This window comes from Helianthus annuus, chromosome 5 (assembly GCF_002127325.2).
Source record: "Helianthus annuus cultivar XRQ/B chromosome 5, HanXRQr2.0-SUNRISE, whole genome shotgun sequence".
Lineage (NCBI taxonomy): Eukaryota > Viridiplantae > Streptophyta > Magnoliopsida > Asterales > Asteraceae > Helianthus > Helianthus annuus.
The window spans coordinates 32,601,019-32,615,869 of record NC_035437.2 but is presented as its reverse complement, the minus strand read 5'-3'; the positions used below and the strand labels follow the sequence as shown (position 1 = coordinate 32,615,869).

General features: G+C 35.7%; 2 protein-coding genes across 2 annotated transcripts; both read left to right on the top strand.

The window, feature by feature from the left end:
* Positions 1 to 4,112: 4,112 nt before the first annotated feature.
* On the top strand, positions 4,113 to 5,380 carry LOC118492329. Its single transcript, XM_035990257.1, has 4 exons — positions 4,113 to 4,402; positions 4,503 to 4,775; positions 4,868 to 4,960; positions 5,050 to 5,380. The coding sequence occupies exons 1-4, from the start codon at positions 4,151 to 4,153 to the stop codon at positions 5,323 to 5,325; spliced, it is 894 nt and encodes a 297-aa protein (XP_035846150.1). The 5' UTR covers positions 4,113 to 4,150; the 3' UTR covers positions 5,326 to 5,380.
* Positions 5,381 to 5,945: 565 nt separating this feature from the next.
* LOC110943097 (replication protein A 70 kDa DNA-binding subunit B) lies at positions 5,946 to 9,933 on the top strand. The gene is made up of 13 exons (XM_035990256.1): positions 5,946 to 6,375; positions 6,475 to 6,593; positions 7,268 to 7,422; positions 7,516 to 7,795; positions 7,891 to 7,993; positions 8,089 to 8,216; positions 8,310 to 8,394; positions 8,476 to 8,611; positions 8,699 to 8,907; positions 8,987 to 9,107; positions 9,217 to 9,392; positions 9,490 to 9,558; positions 9,661 to 9,933. Coding segments are annotated over exons 1-11 (1,368 nt in total). The 5' UTR covers positions 5,946 to 6,373; the 3' UTR covers positions 9,247 to 9,392; positions 9,490 to 9,558; positions 9,661 to 9,933.
* The last annotated feature ends 4,918 nt before the right edge of the window (positions 9,934 to 14,851 follow it).

Below are 14,851 nucleotides of genomic sequence, written 5' to 3'. Positions count from 1 at the left end.
TTGACCACACTCCAACTGGTTACCATTGGCAACAATAACTTTCATAGGCTTCACAGGTTGTAAGGAACACTGTAGTTTACTTATCAACTTTGTATCAATGAAATTATGAGTAGACCTAGAATCCACAAATATATTCAGTTTCCTAGTTCCCATTGACCCATTAATCTTCATAGTCGAATAGGATAGTATACCTGTGATAGCATGTATGGAAATATGAGGTTCAGCCTCCTACACATGTTCCTCCCCAATCGCCAACTGCTCATGATCTACCACATCCTCTTCATCAATCAACTCTATATTGAATAACTGTTTGTTTCTACAGTTATGAGCAGGAGTAAACTTTTCTTTACACCAAAAACACTCACCCTTTTCTCTCTTCTCAGCCATTTCCTTAGTAGTTAATCTTCTTGTGGTCTTAACAGGTTGAGCATTAAGAGGTTTTGGTAATAAGGGTGGGGTGTTAGCATTCATGGTAGGAGGTGATTTTAACCCATTATTGAACTTATTAGCATTGTGAGGATTATATGCATATTTCTTTTTTACCAGAATTTCCAAATAGTGTATTATACACAACTTCTTGCTGTTTGGCTATCGCATAAGCCTCTCTCAGTGTTTTTGGTTTGAAGGCCTTTACTAAGCATCTTATTTCCTGTTTAAGACCCCCCCACAAACAAACTCACAGCATATTATTGAGAAACCACAACTCTGTTCAAATAAGAATCAAAAGAATCACAATATTCTTGAAGAGAACCTGTTTGATGCAAATTCTTAAGTTCTTCCATAGCATCTTCCAACAAGGTCACTGAAAATCTTGTAATAGCTGACCTATTGTATTCATCCCAACCCACATCATCTACAGTTCTTCCACTACTCCTCAAGAATCCTTGATGCTACTGTAAAGCTTTACCTTCTAAGCTAATCACTGCAACCCTAACCTTTGCTTCTTCGGGAGTCTTATCCATTTCAAAGAAGTGATTGCATTTATACACCCATCCTTCTACATCCTCACCCCTAAATTTAGGAAAATCTATCCTTCTAAACCTAGCAATTCTCTGATCATGATTTCCACTCTGAACAAGAGGTCCCTTGTCACTATTCTCCAATGCTGACAACTTATCCAAGACTGCCTGAATCTGCAATTGCAACTGTACCACAGCTGCTTTGTTTTCTTCAACACTACTCGCCATCAATTTAATATTCTCAGAAATTAATTGTGAATTTGCTTGAAGATCTTGCACATTGATCTCCATTTTACCAATTAAGAACGTATTATCTTTAATGGATTTCTCCATCTCTTGTTGCCTGGTAACAGTTGTCATCCTGATTGTGAATTGACCGAACGAAGATCAATTACAGAAGTTGAAATGAATTGGGATGGAACTGAACCGAACAAATGATTAATTCCGAATTTGAAATGAATATGAATGGAATTGAATCGAACAATTGACCAATTCCAATAAATCGAAATGAAAACGCTGTTTGAACGATCGCTTGGATTGAATTTCAATGAGTTAGGGTTTGAATCACGAGTTGTCCGAAGATCGAACAGCTCTGATACTAATGATGGAGCTCAATTAGAGAAGAAACTAAAGAGAGGAAAGAATTCTCGAAATCAAGCTAACCACTGACTGTTAGCTCCAACATTTAACTAACTCATTACAACAATTACAGTAACAACCCTACACTATTATTGTTTTACAAAAGACCCCCCCTGAACTATTAAACTACACATATCAGATGATTTGGTGCATTTGATTACAATTTTTTGAAAGTTTAATAATTGGTGTATAATCCATATCATTTAAAATAAGCCATGTCATTTGAGTCATTTAACAGGTGGCAGCCACGTCACCCTTTTATGTAACGACGTTAGGTTCATTTAACGGTGGAGTATTTTACAAAAAAAAATGGATCATGTCAGATTATTATCGGCTGATAACTGACTTGGGATTATTGGCCAAAGTTAGATAGGTGTGATTATTTATTTCCAATTTGTCAATAAATTATAAGTAATAAATGCCCATAGTATTACTGGGCATATTTGTAATCATTAAACATTGAGAAAATTAATAATAGTTGATTAAATAAGATTTATGTGGATTCATAGATATTAAAATTAAACATTTTATACCATTTTATTTTTTTTATCAATTAACAAGATTATTAATCAACTTTTTTACTTTTTGGCCATTAATGCGACAAGTGTTTCTTTTTTAACACCATCCTATTTTTAATATTACTTTTTTTTGTTTGCTATTAATATTATTATTCTTTATTATTAAATATTAGTTATATCTATAACATAAAAATAATAATAATAATAACAACAACAAAAGAAAAAGAACAATACTTTATCACGATATCATTATCATTTAAAAACTCGAACTCACATATAAAAAAAATCTTAATATAGAAGCAAGTACGAACAAAGATAAAAATGAACAAAAAACATATATGTGATCCAACAATATAAGTAATTCTCTGTAATTGAAAAAGAAAAGTTTTGGTCCTTTATAGAATGAGAATGTTATATGTAAAGAAAAAGAAAAGTTTTGGTTCTTTATAGAATGAGAATGTTATATGTAAAAGGTGATTTTTAGAAAAGAATAGTGGAATACATAGTAGATGAAAATTAATGCAAGTTGATAATTAATAAAAGAAGTCGAATACACAAGCTATCTATCTATTATACTAAATGAATTCTCTTAAGCCACAAGGTTTAATCTTAGCCAATCATTTTGATGATGTGGCATTGCTCAAAAGGCTGAGAATTCAGCCAAAGGCGGGCTATTCATTTCCTCCTTTTCCTTTCATATAATTGTCTTTATATAAAACGTATTCATTCAATTCAATGCCATTCATTACCCCTAAACCTACCACCGCCTTCTCTCTTCAATTATCTGTAACCATATCGTTCCATAAATCAATCGATTTTCTCAATCAAGTTCATGTAAAGATTGGTCTTCTGCATCTTCTTCATCTTCGTCTGTCTTTTCATCCATCTATTTCGGATTTTTTTTCGTTAATCCATATCGATATCTGTAAGTCTTGGTTGTTAACATTTTGGTGTAATCGTTCTTTAATTTTTCAGAAATTTGTTTGTTTTTGGAAATAGTATCTATCGGTTGTAACAACCCTTAGCGCGATTTCATTCTAGATCTGTTGTTTATGTTTAATGACTGTATGTTTTAGGTATAGATTTTGATTGTGATTGTTAATCATAGCCCTAAACCGATTGTAATTTCACTATTGTAGAAACCCTAATCCGATTGTCAACATCGATCTGTTGTTTATATTTATTTGTTGCAAGTTTTTTTGTATATGTTTTGATTGTTGCTCATGGCCTTAAACCGATTGTAAAGTATAAGTATTTTTCTGTTGTAAAAACCCTAAATCTGATTTTCATCCAATATCTGTTCTTTATGTTTACTTAATGTCTTCTTTTGTTATACAATTTTATTGTTACTCATAGTCCTAAACTGATTTTAATTTTTCTGTTGTAGAAACCCTAAATCCGATTGTCAATCTAGATATGTTCTTTATATTTATTTATTGTAGTTTTTTATTAGAGATTTTGATTGTTACTCATATCCCTTAACCGATTGTTATGTATAAATATGAAATATTTGATTTCTTTTGTAAAAACCCTAAATACTATTGTCATTCTATATCTGCTGTTTATGTTTATTTTCTGTATTTTTTTGTTATAGATTTTGATTGTTACTCATAGACCTAAACCGATATATCACTTTTAAGTTTTTTCATTATGTTAATTTTTTCCTACTTGAATGCAAGTTTACAATATGCCTGGGTCATCTTCATTAAGGTATATATAACTGTATTGTTTGTTTCTTTTTCTTTCATTCTGTATCATTGGTTTCGAACAATAACATTTAAAAATGTTTACTAACCTTCTAATTTTAAAATCAGTATCAGAGAACCCTGTTTCTGTAGGCATATGAAAAAAGCAGATGAGATAATTCTGGTAATTAATATTTCATATTTTTTGTTGTTATTATTAAATTAAATTTGTTATACTTTTTTTATATTATTTTTTTATAATTTTTTTCTCTAATTATATTTCATCTTCCACTGTTTGGTTTGTTAGTCTATTCCTTCTGATGTTGCTTGCAAGCTGTGGGGTGTTGATATGGGCCCTACAAATGTTGACATACATACTGATGATGGCCGCATTTTTAATGTTTGTTTAACCGAATCTAAAGGAAATTTGTTCTTTTTCCATGGATGGTCCAATGTAACCCAACATTTGGGACTATCCAAAGGATGTTTTATAGTATTCAATCCCCTCGATTGTACTACGTTTAAATTAACGCATTTCATTGATGGTGTTAGCGGTAGCTCTTTTTGGACATATCTGCTACGTACATCATCGCATTTTTATGTAAGTTATTATTTACTTTTATGCATCTTAAAGTATTTCTGTTTATCTTTATTGATATTAAAAATAGTTTTCTTATTTGTTTTAATTATCGTTTTTATAGGTAATACCTGAAGTTATCCTGCCGGAAACCTTTTCTACATCCATTGATTTAATATCCACTATAATGATAAACAACAATCCGTTTCATGTTAGGATTGAAACGGATGGCGGTAAATTCGGATTTACCGTTGGTATTGACGTTATTGTTAGTTTGTTACATTTAGAGCCTGGTTGTTTTTTGATATTTACAAAATATTTTGGTAATGATTTTAACTTAAAAGTATTTGGAAAAAATTGTGTTGAAAAGAACTTTCTTGATGTAGACGTTGATGTGGTAAGGTTACATTTTGTTACTTATATGTTATTTATACATTTGTTAATTTAATAATGTAATAAATTGTATTAAATGTGTTATTTAATTTGCAGCCTTTAGTTCCTCCTATTGATGCTGTGAATGAAATTTATGAAGAACCACATAGTCGTGTGTATCGGTTTTCCCGTATCGTTGGTACCGATTTTGTAAGCTCTAATAATATTTTATATAATCTACAATAATTTCATTATTTATAATCTGTATTTTTTTTAATTATGTTTTGTTAACAATACAGATGCTTCCCGATCGTGTTTCTGAAATGGCCAAACTTAATATTTGTTTGAAAGATATAACCGTCAGACTTTTGAATCTGGAACCTCCAGTTCAGTTTACCAATGGTACAAGACGTGAAAGGACACATAATGGTTTTCGATATGCGTTAAGGCGATGGTCTAAGTTCATGAAAACTGCTGGAATTAAGGTCCGTGACACCGTTGACTATTGCTTTGACGAAAATGATCAAGTGCTAAGTGTTGAAAAGGTTGTACCTTACGTTAGTGGTCGTAATTAGTTATTTGACACTTTCGCTGTTGTTTTTTCCTTTATCATTAGTTTATATATTGACTTTTTATGGTTTTTTGGTTTTTAACATTGTTATGGTTTTCAATATCAAGATAGTACATGTTGGTTTACGTTAAGTTTGATTTTAACCACTAAAAATGCAAGGTATATGGTAATATTAAATTATTAAAAACCCAATGTGTACAATGTTATCATCAAATTTCTGATAAATTACCTATTTCTAATTTTAATAACTATTCAATACTTTTCATTTAAATTTCTTGAATATGTGTTACATTATGTAGTATGTATAACTTACACCTTTACGATAAGTTACAAATGCTTATTGCTTATAGGTATTATTGAACTTCAAACAAATAACTAAACGAAATTTGTATTCCTGGGTTCTTTTCGTATGATTTATAAGTGAATAAATGGAATGAATTTAGTGACTCGATTGCTATTTCTGTTACAATTTCACTAAATTTATTGTTTTATATCATTTGAAGTATTAAATTTTATATAATTTTTTCACGTTTTTGTAGTAAGATGCTTAATTTTACAAAATACATTTATAATTTTATTACCTTTTCTACACATCTATTAATGGAGGTTACAGGATGTTGTCGATGATGTAAGTGACATGCTTTTAGCTATTAAGGAAGAGAGCTAGACACAAAGGATGTGTCAAATACGGTTTAGATGATACATGTTCAAGGTAATAAGAAGAAACCCTCTGTCGAACTAGCAACCATTTTTAGAGTTTTGCTTAAAAGATGGATGTGTTGGTGATGTTGTCGAGGAGTGTCAGGAAATGCTTAGTGATAGCATTTTGTTATACTCCTCGACAATGTCACCGACCCCTCTTAAAAATTCCATCAAAACTCTCACACCGGTTGCTTCTTCAACAGAGGGTTTTTTTTTGTTACCTGAACCTGTATCATCTCAACTTTTTTGACTGACCGTGTATTGTTATTACATCAAGATTCAATTAAGATTAATTTCTTAATTAAAGTTGATCGGAATCACTTTTCATCACCACATATCATCTCATTTTTATGTAAGTCATTTATTTAATTTATCTATCTTAAAGTCTTTCTGTAGCTCTTTATTTATATTAAAACTAAAGTTATAATTTGTTTTGTTATTTATTTTATAGGTCATTCGTTAATTTATCAACGCCGGAAACATTTCATATTGACGTTACAATCATTGATCTAATATACACGATATCGACATCCAACAAAACGTTTGACGTTAGGATTGAAACGGCTAACGGTAAATGCTTTTTTACCTTTGATATTTACGTTATTAGCTACTAAATGTGTTATCCGCTGTTATACATAGTGTTGGTTGTAATCGATCTTTATTTTTATTGCTTATTATAGGTAGTATATGTAGTATAATTATTATAATTATTATTGGTAGTATAGGTAGTTTAGGTACTATAGTTTGTATTTCCAGCTGTTAATTCGTATGTATGAATTATGGATGTCATCATTTGTTTTTTTGGTCGCACACACTATTTTATATAATTTTGGAAACTGTTCAATCATATATTTTTATTTTAAAAATAAAATATGTCCTTCCTTTTAATGATTTTCAGAATTAAGGAAACTGGTCAAGCATATTTCTTTATTTTACGCATATTTTTTTAATTTAGTAAAGGTTGACTATTTATAATTAAAATTCAAAAATTCGTTTCCAAAAGTATTTTGTATCTTTGGTTATAAATAAGTCTAATTACTTATGTTTCATACACAACCCAGCTACGGACTTGGTATAATTCGAGTGCATTACTTCTGGTAAGAGTGTTCAGAGTTTCAATACATTTCACATGGTTATTGTTTTTTTTATTTAACACATTATGTTCTTTACAGACCTGTGTTAATTGATTTATATATTATAATATTAAATGTTTCTAATGTGATGTTATTTTTTTTTGATTTCAGAGATGGAACAGGCTGCTATCACGCTTCTAAATAATGTTGATCTTAATGTTGATGATTACACTATCAGAATCCGTATTGTTCGGCTATGGACAAGACCTTCTTTCAACAATCCTAGGAAGGTTTATTGCTACGACATGATATTCATGGACCAGGAGGTTTTCTTATTGTCAATTCATATCATATTTTATTATGATTCTAATGTGTTATTATGTTTTATGATTTTTTCTTTATACAATGCCTTGGTGTAGGGCACCAAAATGCAGGCTTTCGTTTTACAAAAAAACACTACTGCTTACGAGCATTTGCTGAAAGAAAATCAGTGTTTAACTATTCGTAATCCTTCTCTTGGAGAAAACCGTCAGAAAGTGAAATACGTTCATAGTTCGTTCAAGATAAATCTAAATGAGACCACCATTGTCGAGGAATCTGCCGAACCTGTTGGTGCTGAATGGGGATTTGATTTTTCTCCATTTGAGTCTGTTGTTGAAGACCCTGATGATGACGGCAAGTCATTCAAAAGCCCTATTGGTATGTTTTAACAAAATGTGTTATGCATAATTAATATTAATTTTTTTTTAAATTTGATGTTGTTTTAATTATAGTTCTGTTTATACATTATGTAGACGTTATCGGTTTTGTGGTTAAGTGTCTTCCGTCAGAGGAGAAGACTGAAAATAATAACGGGAAAGATGAGAAGAAGGCTACCTTTATTCTGGAGGATTTGCAATACCATCTACTACATACATAAATTTAATTCGGTTTATTACATTTTATTTTTTGTTTACACCTTTTAACCAAACTTTATAAACTGTTTGTTGTAGACACCAGCAGATTTACGTTACTCTATGGGGGGTTTATGCTGATCAGATTATTGAATTTCAAAGAAAACATAAGGATGAAAAAAATGTTGTTGTGGTTGTTCAGTTTGGCAAGTACCGTTTTTGGGGAGGTATATTTTTTATAGTGATTGTCAATTTAAAAACAACTTCATATTAAATGTTTGAACTATATATTTTTTTTATATTTTCCTATAACTAAACAGGAAATTTGTTTGTATCCAATTTGTATACTGTAACTCGAGTGTTCATAAACACTGAAATTCCCGAGATTTTGGAATTTAAGAGAAGGTACGTAATCTTATTAAGTTTTTGTTTTATAGTCTACTTTTTATACATATTAGTCTCAAAAGTGCCATTATTTCTGTACAGTTTCCTTGCTCAGCTTAATACGTCAACGTCTTCCGGTTACTCTGGTTTGAGTTCCCCTGTTATGAAGTCAATGGCTGAGGAGTATCTTTCTGGTATTTCCTTCAGTACAATTGGAGCATTAAGCGGAATATCAGAAGTAATATTATGATTAATAGTATTTTATTATTATACCCTTTCTTTTTTTAAATTACTATAATGCAATTAAATACATCTATGTATACAGGAAAAGTTTGTTATTATACTGGGAACAATTAAAAGCTTTGCTTCAGAAGACTCATGGTTTTACAATGCATGTAAAACTTGCAACAAAAAGGTTTTTACCAACACTATTTCCAAGGCCAAGGAAGATGGTAGCGAAGGATATGATGAAGTAACTGTCTTGGAATGCCAAACTGATTCTTGCAATAAAAGGACTGTTGTCTCTGTTCCCAGGTGAAATTACTTGATTCAATTGTTTCTATATTATAAAACATACTGATTATTAACACCATCTTTTTTGTTAATTTTTTAGGATAAAACTTCTTATTCGTGTTCAGGATTGTACCGGGATTGTTACTTTGACGTTGTTTGAACATGAAGTTGTTAAACTCCTAAATGTTAACGCAAACCAACTTTTGGATAATAACATGGAGGTAACTTATAGTATCCAAGTATAAGTTTTCTTAATTGCTTTATACGTATATATTTTGTTATTTTTCATTATGTATCTAACTTATATATGAACTCATTTGTAACATTTAGCAAGCGAAGGCAACTTTCCGAGTGAGCTGAAGGCATTGATAAACAAGAGGTTTGCATTTAAGATAGCCATAGGTTCGTTTAATATAAAAAAGAAATCAGATGGCTACTCTGTTTCCAAGTTGACTGAAAATCCTTCTATCATCAAAGAGCTTGATACTCATTTTGATGTTTACCAGGTTCTATATGTACCCTACACGTTAACTTAAATTTTTTGTTATAGAAATCTTATATACCACTTATGAATACTTATTGGAGTTTATGAAATACATACAGGCTGCTGATGAAGAACCTTTAGATCCTGTTGCTTCTGATCCAAATCCAATTGTTAACGTTAACATCCGGGTTTGTTAAGCAACTTCTTTATTTCATTAAACCTTTATTATTGTTTTGTATTCAACTTTTATGTCCATTTATATTTTATACTTTTTTAATTTTGTTGTACAGGATTCTGTTTCCCGTGTCGTTGATGAAGACACTCCCATGTCCAATTTGAACAACAGCATCTTTTGTCACACCCCCAAAATCCACCTGCGGATAACACCCGCTTCGAGGGCGTGACTGACCAGGATCCAGCCACCAATTATACTGAGCATTGAATTAATAGTAGTAATACTTAATATCCAAAGTAGTTAGCAACATCTTAGTTTAAGTTCGATATTTAGTTTAACAAAACAGCGGAAGCATAAACCAAGTAGTTCAAAAGATAGTTCTTAGTTCAAAAATAATTAACCCAACACACGGGTTTGACGCACACTACACATCCCCAAGCAGTAGCTCCTGAGTCACTGGTTACCTGCAAAGCATGCAGTAAGGGGGTCAACAATAATGCTGAGTGAGTTCACTAGTTGTCCAGTTTTAGTTTACCAAAAACTTAAGTTGTTTAGATAAAGCATTTATAATCACGTTGTGGGGAGCTACCCCACCTGTAAGCTTACTAAACTGTGGATACCGAAACTGTTGACGGAATATAAATATTCGTGCCCCGAGTCAATGTCTATCGTCATTGACCATGTTGCAAGGTCTACTAGTTCACGCCCGATTCCCCCGGTCACGGTGTGAGGTTGTCAAACCTAATAGCGCTATCAACTAATAACCCGTTCGCCCCCGGCGATTAATCGGTACTGTAAGCAGGGACTTAAAGTGATAGAGTTTCGTTTAGCATGGCTAGTTGTGATTTATAAATAATATCCAAACGTATCTCCCCCGGAGATAGTAATTACCCATTCTGTTTCCCCCGGAGTAATGGGTCAAAAGTGTTTTTCCCAAAGTTGGTAGTTTGTTCGTGTCCCTCCGCGGGACGCATGCTTTTAGTGTGTGAACTCACCTTGGGTTGCTCGGCAGATTAGGTCACTTGTCAAATACGTTGGTCACCACGTCCTAACATGGTTACCGGTATAGGTCAGGTTTGGTGTACAAGCATTCACGTAAAAACTTACACATAACTAACACGTATCATGCATACAAGTATACAGTGGGTTACTGGGCCGGCCTTATCATTTACGAAATCAAACAGTAACACATAGTCCAGTCAACAGATAGCCCATATTACACATATCGGCCCAATAACCAAAATGGACAGCCCACTCGCAACCAGGCGGTCTCGAGTCGCAACCAGGAGGTCTCGGCTTGTCACGTTGTGGTTGCGAGTCGCAACCGCGTGGTCTCGAGTCATCACGCTGTGGTTGCGAGTCGCAACCGTCGTAGTCTCGAGTCGCAATCGTGAGGTTTCGAGTTGTCATGCTATGGTTGCGAGTCGCAACAGCGTGGTCTCGAGTTGTCATGCCATGGTTGCGAGTCGCAACGGCGCGTTTGCGAGTCGGAATGCTGTCACTTTCATGCACACGTGATGATGCAGAACCATCAGTCCAATTTGTACTATGAAATCAGACCCAGATTAGGAAACAACCAATAAGGTTTCACTAACAAGTTTTCCTAAACTGACTATTGAACCAAATAGATCAAACTTTGCCATTTTTGAATCTTCAAACCACATTCAACAAGTTCATCCTATGTTCATCATTTTTCTAGGGTTTTCATGTTAACATAATCATGCATTTTTGAACCAAAACTTACATATTTTAACAAGATCATGATGTAAGAACAAGAAAACATACATTTTGTGACATTAAACATAACTCGGTTGGCCCTAATCATTCATAAGCCACTATTCTTTTAGCCATTTAAACATGTTATCAAGCTTTCAAACATAGTGGTTTTCACATAATGCCAAACTCATAAAACATCCTAAAAAAAATCATGCATAATGTTTCTAACCAAACACATTCTAGTTCATGAACATTTCATTCATCAAACATGTAAGGCATCTACCACACAAAATAGAACACTAACCGGTTAGAAGAAGGAGGAGCCGAAATAAAGGAAGAAAATGAGAGAAGATGAAGTGTCCGAGTGATGGTCTTGACCGAGTCCTTGTCCGAGATCCTTGCTTGGTCCGAAAGTTGGAAGAGATGGGATGTTGTTTGGGGTTTCTAGTTGAGAGAGAAATAGAAGGAGTGTGGATGTGTGTTGTGTAACAAATGAAGGAAAGTGGGGAAATGTTGGGGATTATATACCAAGTGTCAAGTTGGCTAAGGGGTTTTCGGCCCAAGCCGGTTACGGCCCAAAGGCCCACTCGAGACCGAGTGGCCCACTCGCAACCGAGTGGTTGCGAGTCATGGTCTCGGGTCGTGGTCTCGGCTCTCACATATATATATAATACGTACATACAACACACATTATGCAAATAAGGATCACGTTTTCATTTAATAATATATATATACACAAAAATATTACAAGGTGTTCGTTCGGAAAAACCTAGAGTGTCACATTATCCCCAAGTTTTAAGAACTTTCGTCCCGAAAGTTAAGGCAGCCACTGCCAAGCTAGCGTGTTTCAATGGGGTGTCACATCATCCCCCCGTTAGTTTGGAATTTCGTCCCGAAATTCAGTTGTAGCTTCAGTGCTGGGGGTTTCGTTTGGGAACAACTGGGGATACTTGGACTTCATCTGGTCTTCCCGCTCCCAGGTAAACTCTGGGCCGCGCCGTGAGTTCCAACGAACTCGCACGAGAGGTATCTGGCTACGTTTGAGGGTTTTGATCTCTCGATCCGTGATCTCAATCGGTTCCTCAGTAAAGTGTAGCTGTTCATCAATAGTGAGTTCCTTGAAAGGAATTATGAGTGTTTCGTCTGACAGACACTTCTTCAGATTAGACACGTGAAAGACATTGTGCACTGCACTCAGCTCTGCAGGCAGGTTCAATCTATAAGCCACCTTACCGATTTTCTCGGTAATTTCGAATGGTCCAACATATCGCGGATTCAGCTTGCCTCGTTTACCGAAACGAACCACACCCTTCCAGGGTGAGACTTTAAGTAGAACCCGGTCCTCGACCTGGAATTCTAGCGGTTTCCTACGCTTATCAGCGTAGCTTTTCTGACGGTCACGAGCTGCCGCCATGCGTTGTCTGATCTGGAAAATCTTTTCCGTTGTATCTACCACCAGTTCTGGGCCTGTGAGTTGACTATCACCGATTTCCGCCCAGCAGAGAGGTGATCGGCATTTACGACCGTACAATGCCTCAAAAGGTGCCGCCTGAATGCTAGTGTGGTAGCTGTTATTGTAGGAGAATTCCACCAGCGGTAGATGTTTCTCCCAGTTCTTGCCAAAATCGATCACACATGCTCTAAGCATGTCTTCCAGGGTTTGGATGGTGCGTTCAGACTGCCCATCCGTTTGTGGGTGGTAAGCGGTGCTCATGTCCAAACGTGAGCCAAAGGATTTGTGCATGGCTTGCCACAACTCGGAAGTAAAACGAGCGTCTTGGTCGGAAATAATAGAAGTTGGCACCCCGTGCCTCGAGACTACCTCCTTTAAATAGATTTCTACCAAGGTAGAGAACTTGTCTGTTTCCTTAATGGCCAGAAAGTGTGCAGACTTGGTCAATCGATCTACTATCACCCAAATAGTATCATTCCCGCGTTGGGATCTAGGTAGTCCTGTAACAAAATCCATGGAAATCTGCTCCCATTTCCATTTCGGGATTTCGGGCTGCTGGAGTAGGCCTGCCGGTTTCTGATACTCAGTCTTGACTCTTGCGCAGGTCAAACATTTGCCAACGTAAGCGGCTATGTGGGCTTTCATGCCAGGCCACCAGTAAGTGGTCCTTAAGTCGTGGTACATCTTATCTGAACCAGGATGTACTGAATAACGGGACTTATGGGCTTCGTCCATCACAAGCTCTCGTAGATCTCCGTAAAGTGGGACCCAAATGCGCCCTGCCACATAGTAGGCGCCGTCTTCTTTCTGTTCTAGTCGTTGTCTCGATCCTCGCAGGGACTCAGCCCTGATGTTTTCCGGTTTCAGAGCTTCGATCTGAGCATTTCGAATCTGGGTAGGGAGGTTAGACTGGATGGTAAGTTGCAATGCTCGCACGCGCTTGAGCGTAGTGTCTTTTCGGCTGAGGGCGTCTGCCACAACATTGGCCTTGCCCGGATGGTACTTGATGGCGCATTCATAATCATTCAGAAGTTCGACCCATCGACGTTGTCGCATGTTTAATTCCTTTTGCTTGAAGATATGCTCGAGACTCCTGTGATCGGTGTAAATGGTGCACTTGGTACCGTACAGGTAATGTCTCCATATCTTAAGCGCAAAGATCACTGCTCCTAGTTCCAAGTCGTGCGTAGTGTAGTTTCTTTCGTGAGTCTTAAGTTGTCGAGAGGCGTAGGCAATAACTTTGTCGCGTTGCATTAACACACAACCGAGCCCATGGATGGATGCATCACAGTAAACCACAAAGTCGTCAGTGCCTTGAGGCAACGAGAGAATAGGAGCACTGCAGAGATTATCCTTTAGTTTCTGAAACGCGGTTTCCTGAGCTTCACCCCATTTGTAAACCATACCCTTCTGAGTAAGAGCTGTGAGAGGCTGAGCGATCTTTGAGAATCCCATGATAAATCTTCGATAGTATCCTGCTAGTCCCAAGAATTGGCGGACTTCGGTCGGAGTCTTAGGGGTAGGCCAATTCTTTATCGATTCGATCTTAGCTGGGTCAACATGAATTCCGTCCTTGTTGACCACATGGCCGAGGAAATGGACTTCTCGAAGCCAGAAGTCACATTTCGAGAATTTGGCGTACAGCTGTTCGTTGCGGAGGAGTTCCAGAATAAGACGTAGATGTTGTTCATGCTCTTCTTGACTTTTCGAGTAGATCAGGATGTCGTCTATAAACACGATCACAAATTTGTCGAGGTAAGGCTTGCACACTCGGTTCATTAGATCCATGAACACCGCGGGCGCGTTGGTCATTCCAAAGGGCATAACGAGGAATTCATAGTGACCATAACGGGTTCTGAATGCAGTTTTGGAGATGTCTTCATTACGGACCCTTAACTGATGGTAGCCTGATCGCAGGTCAATCTTAGAATAGTAGCTCGATCCTTGCAACTGATCAAATAGGTCGTCGATTCGTGGGAGAGGGTAACGATTCTTGATGGTAACCTTGTTCAGCTCACGATAGTCGATGCACATTCGGAACGTGCCATCCTTCTTCTTAACAAAGAGTACCGGTGCTCCCCAGGGTGATGAACTAGGGCGAATAAACCCTTTATCCAATAGTTCCTGTAGTTGAGTA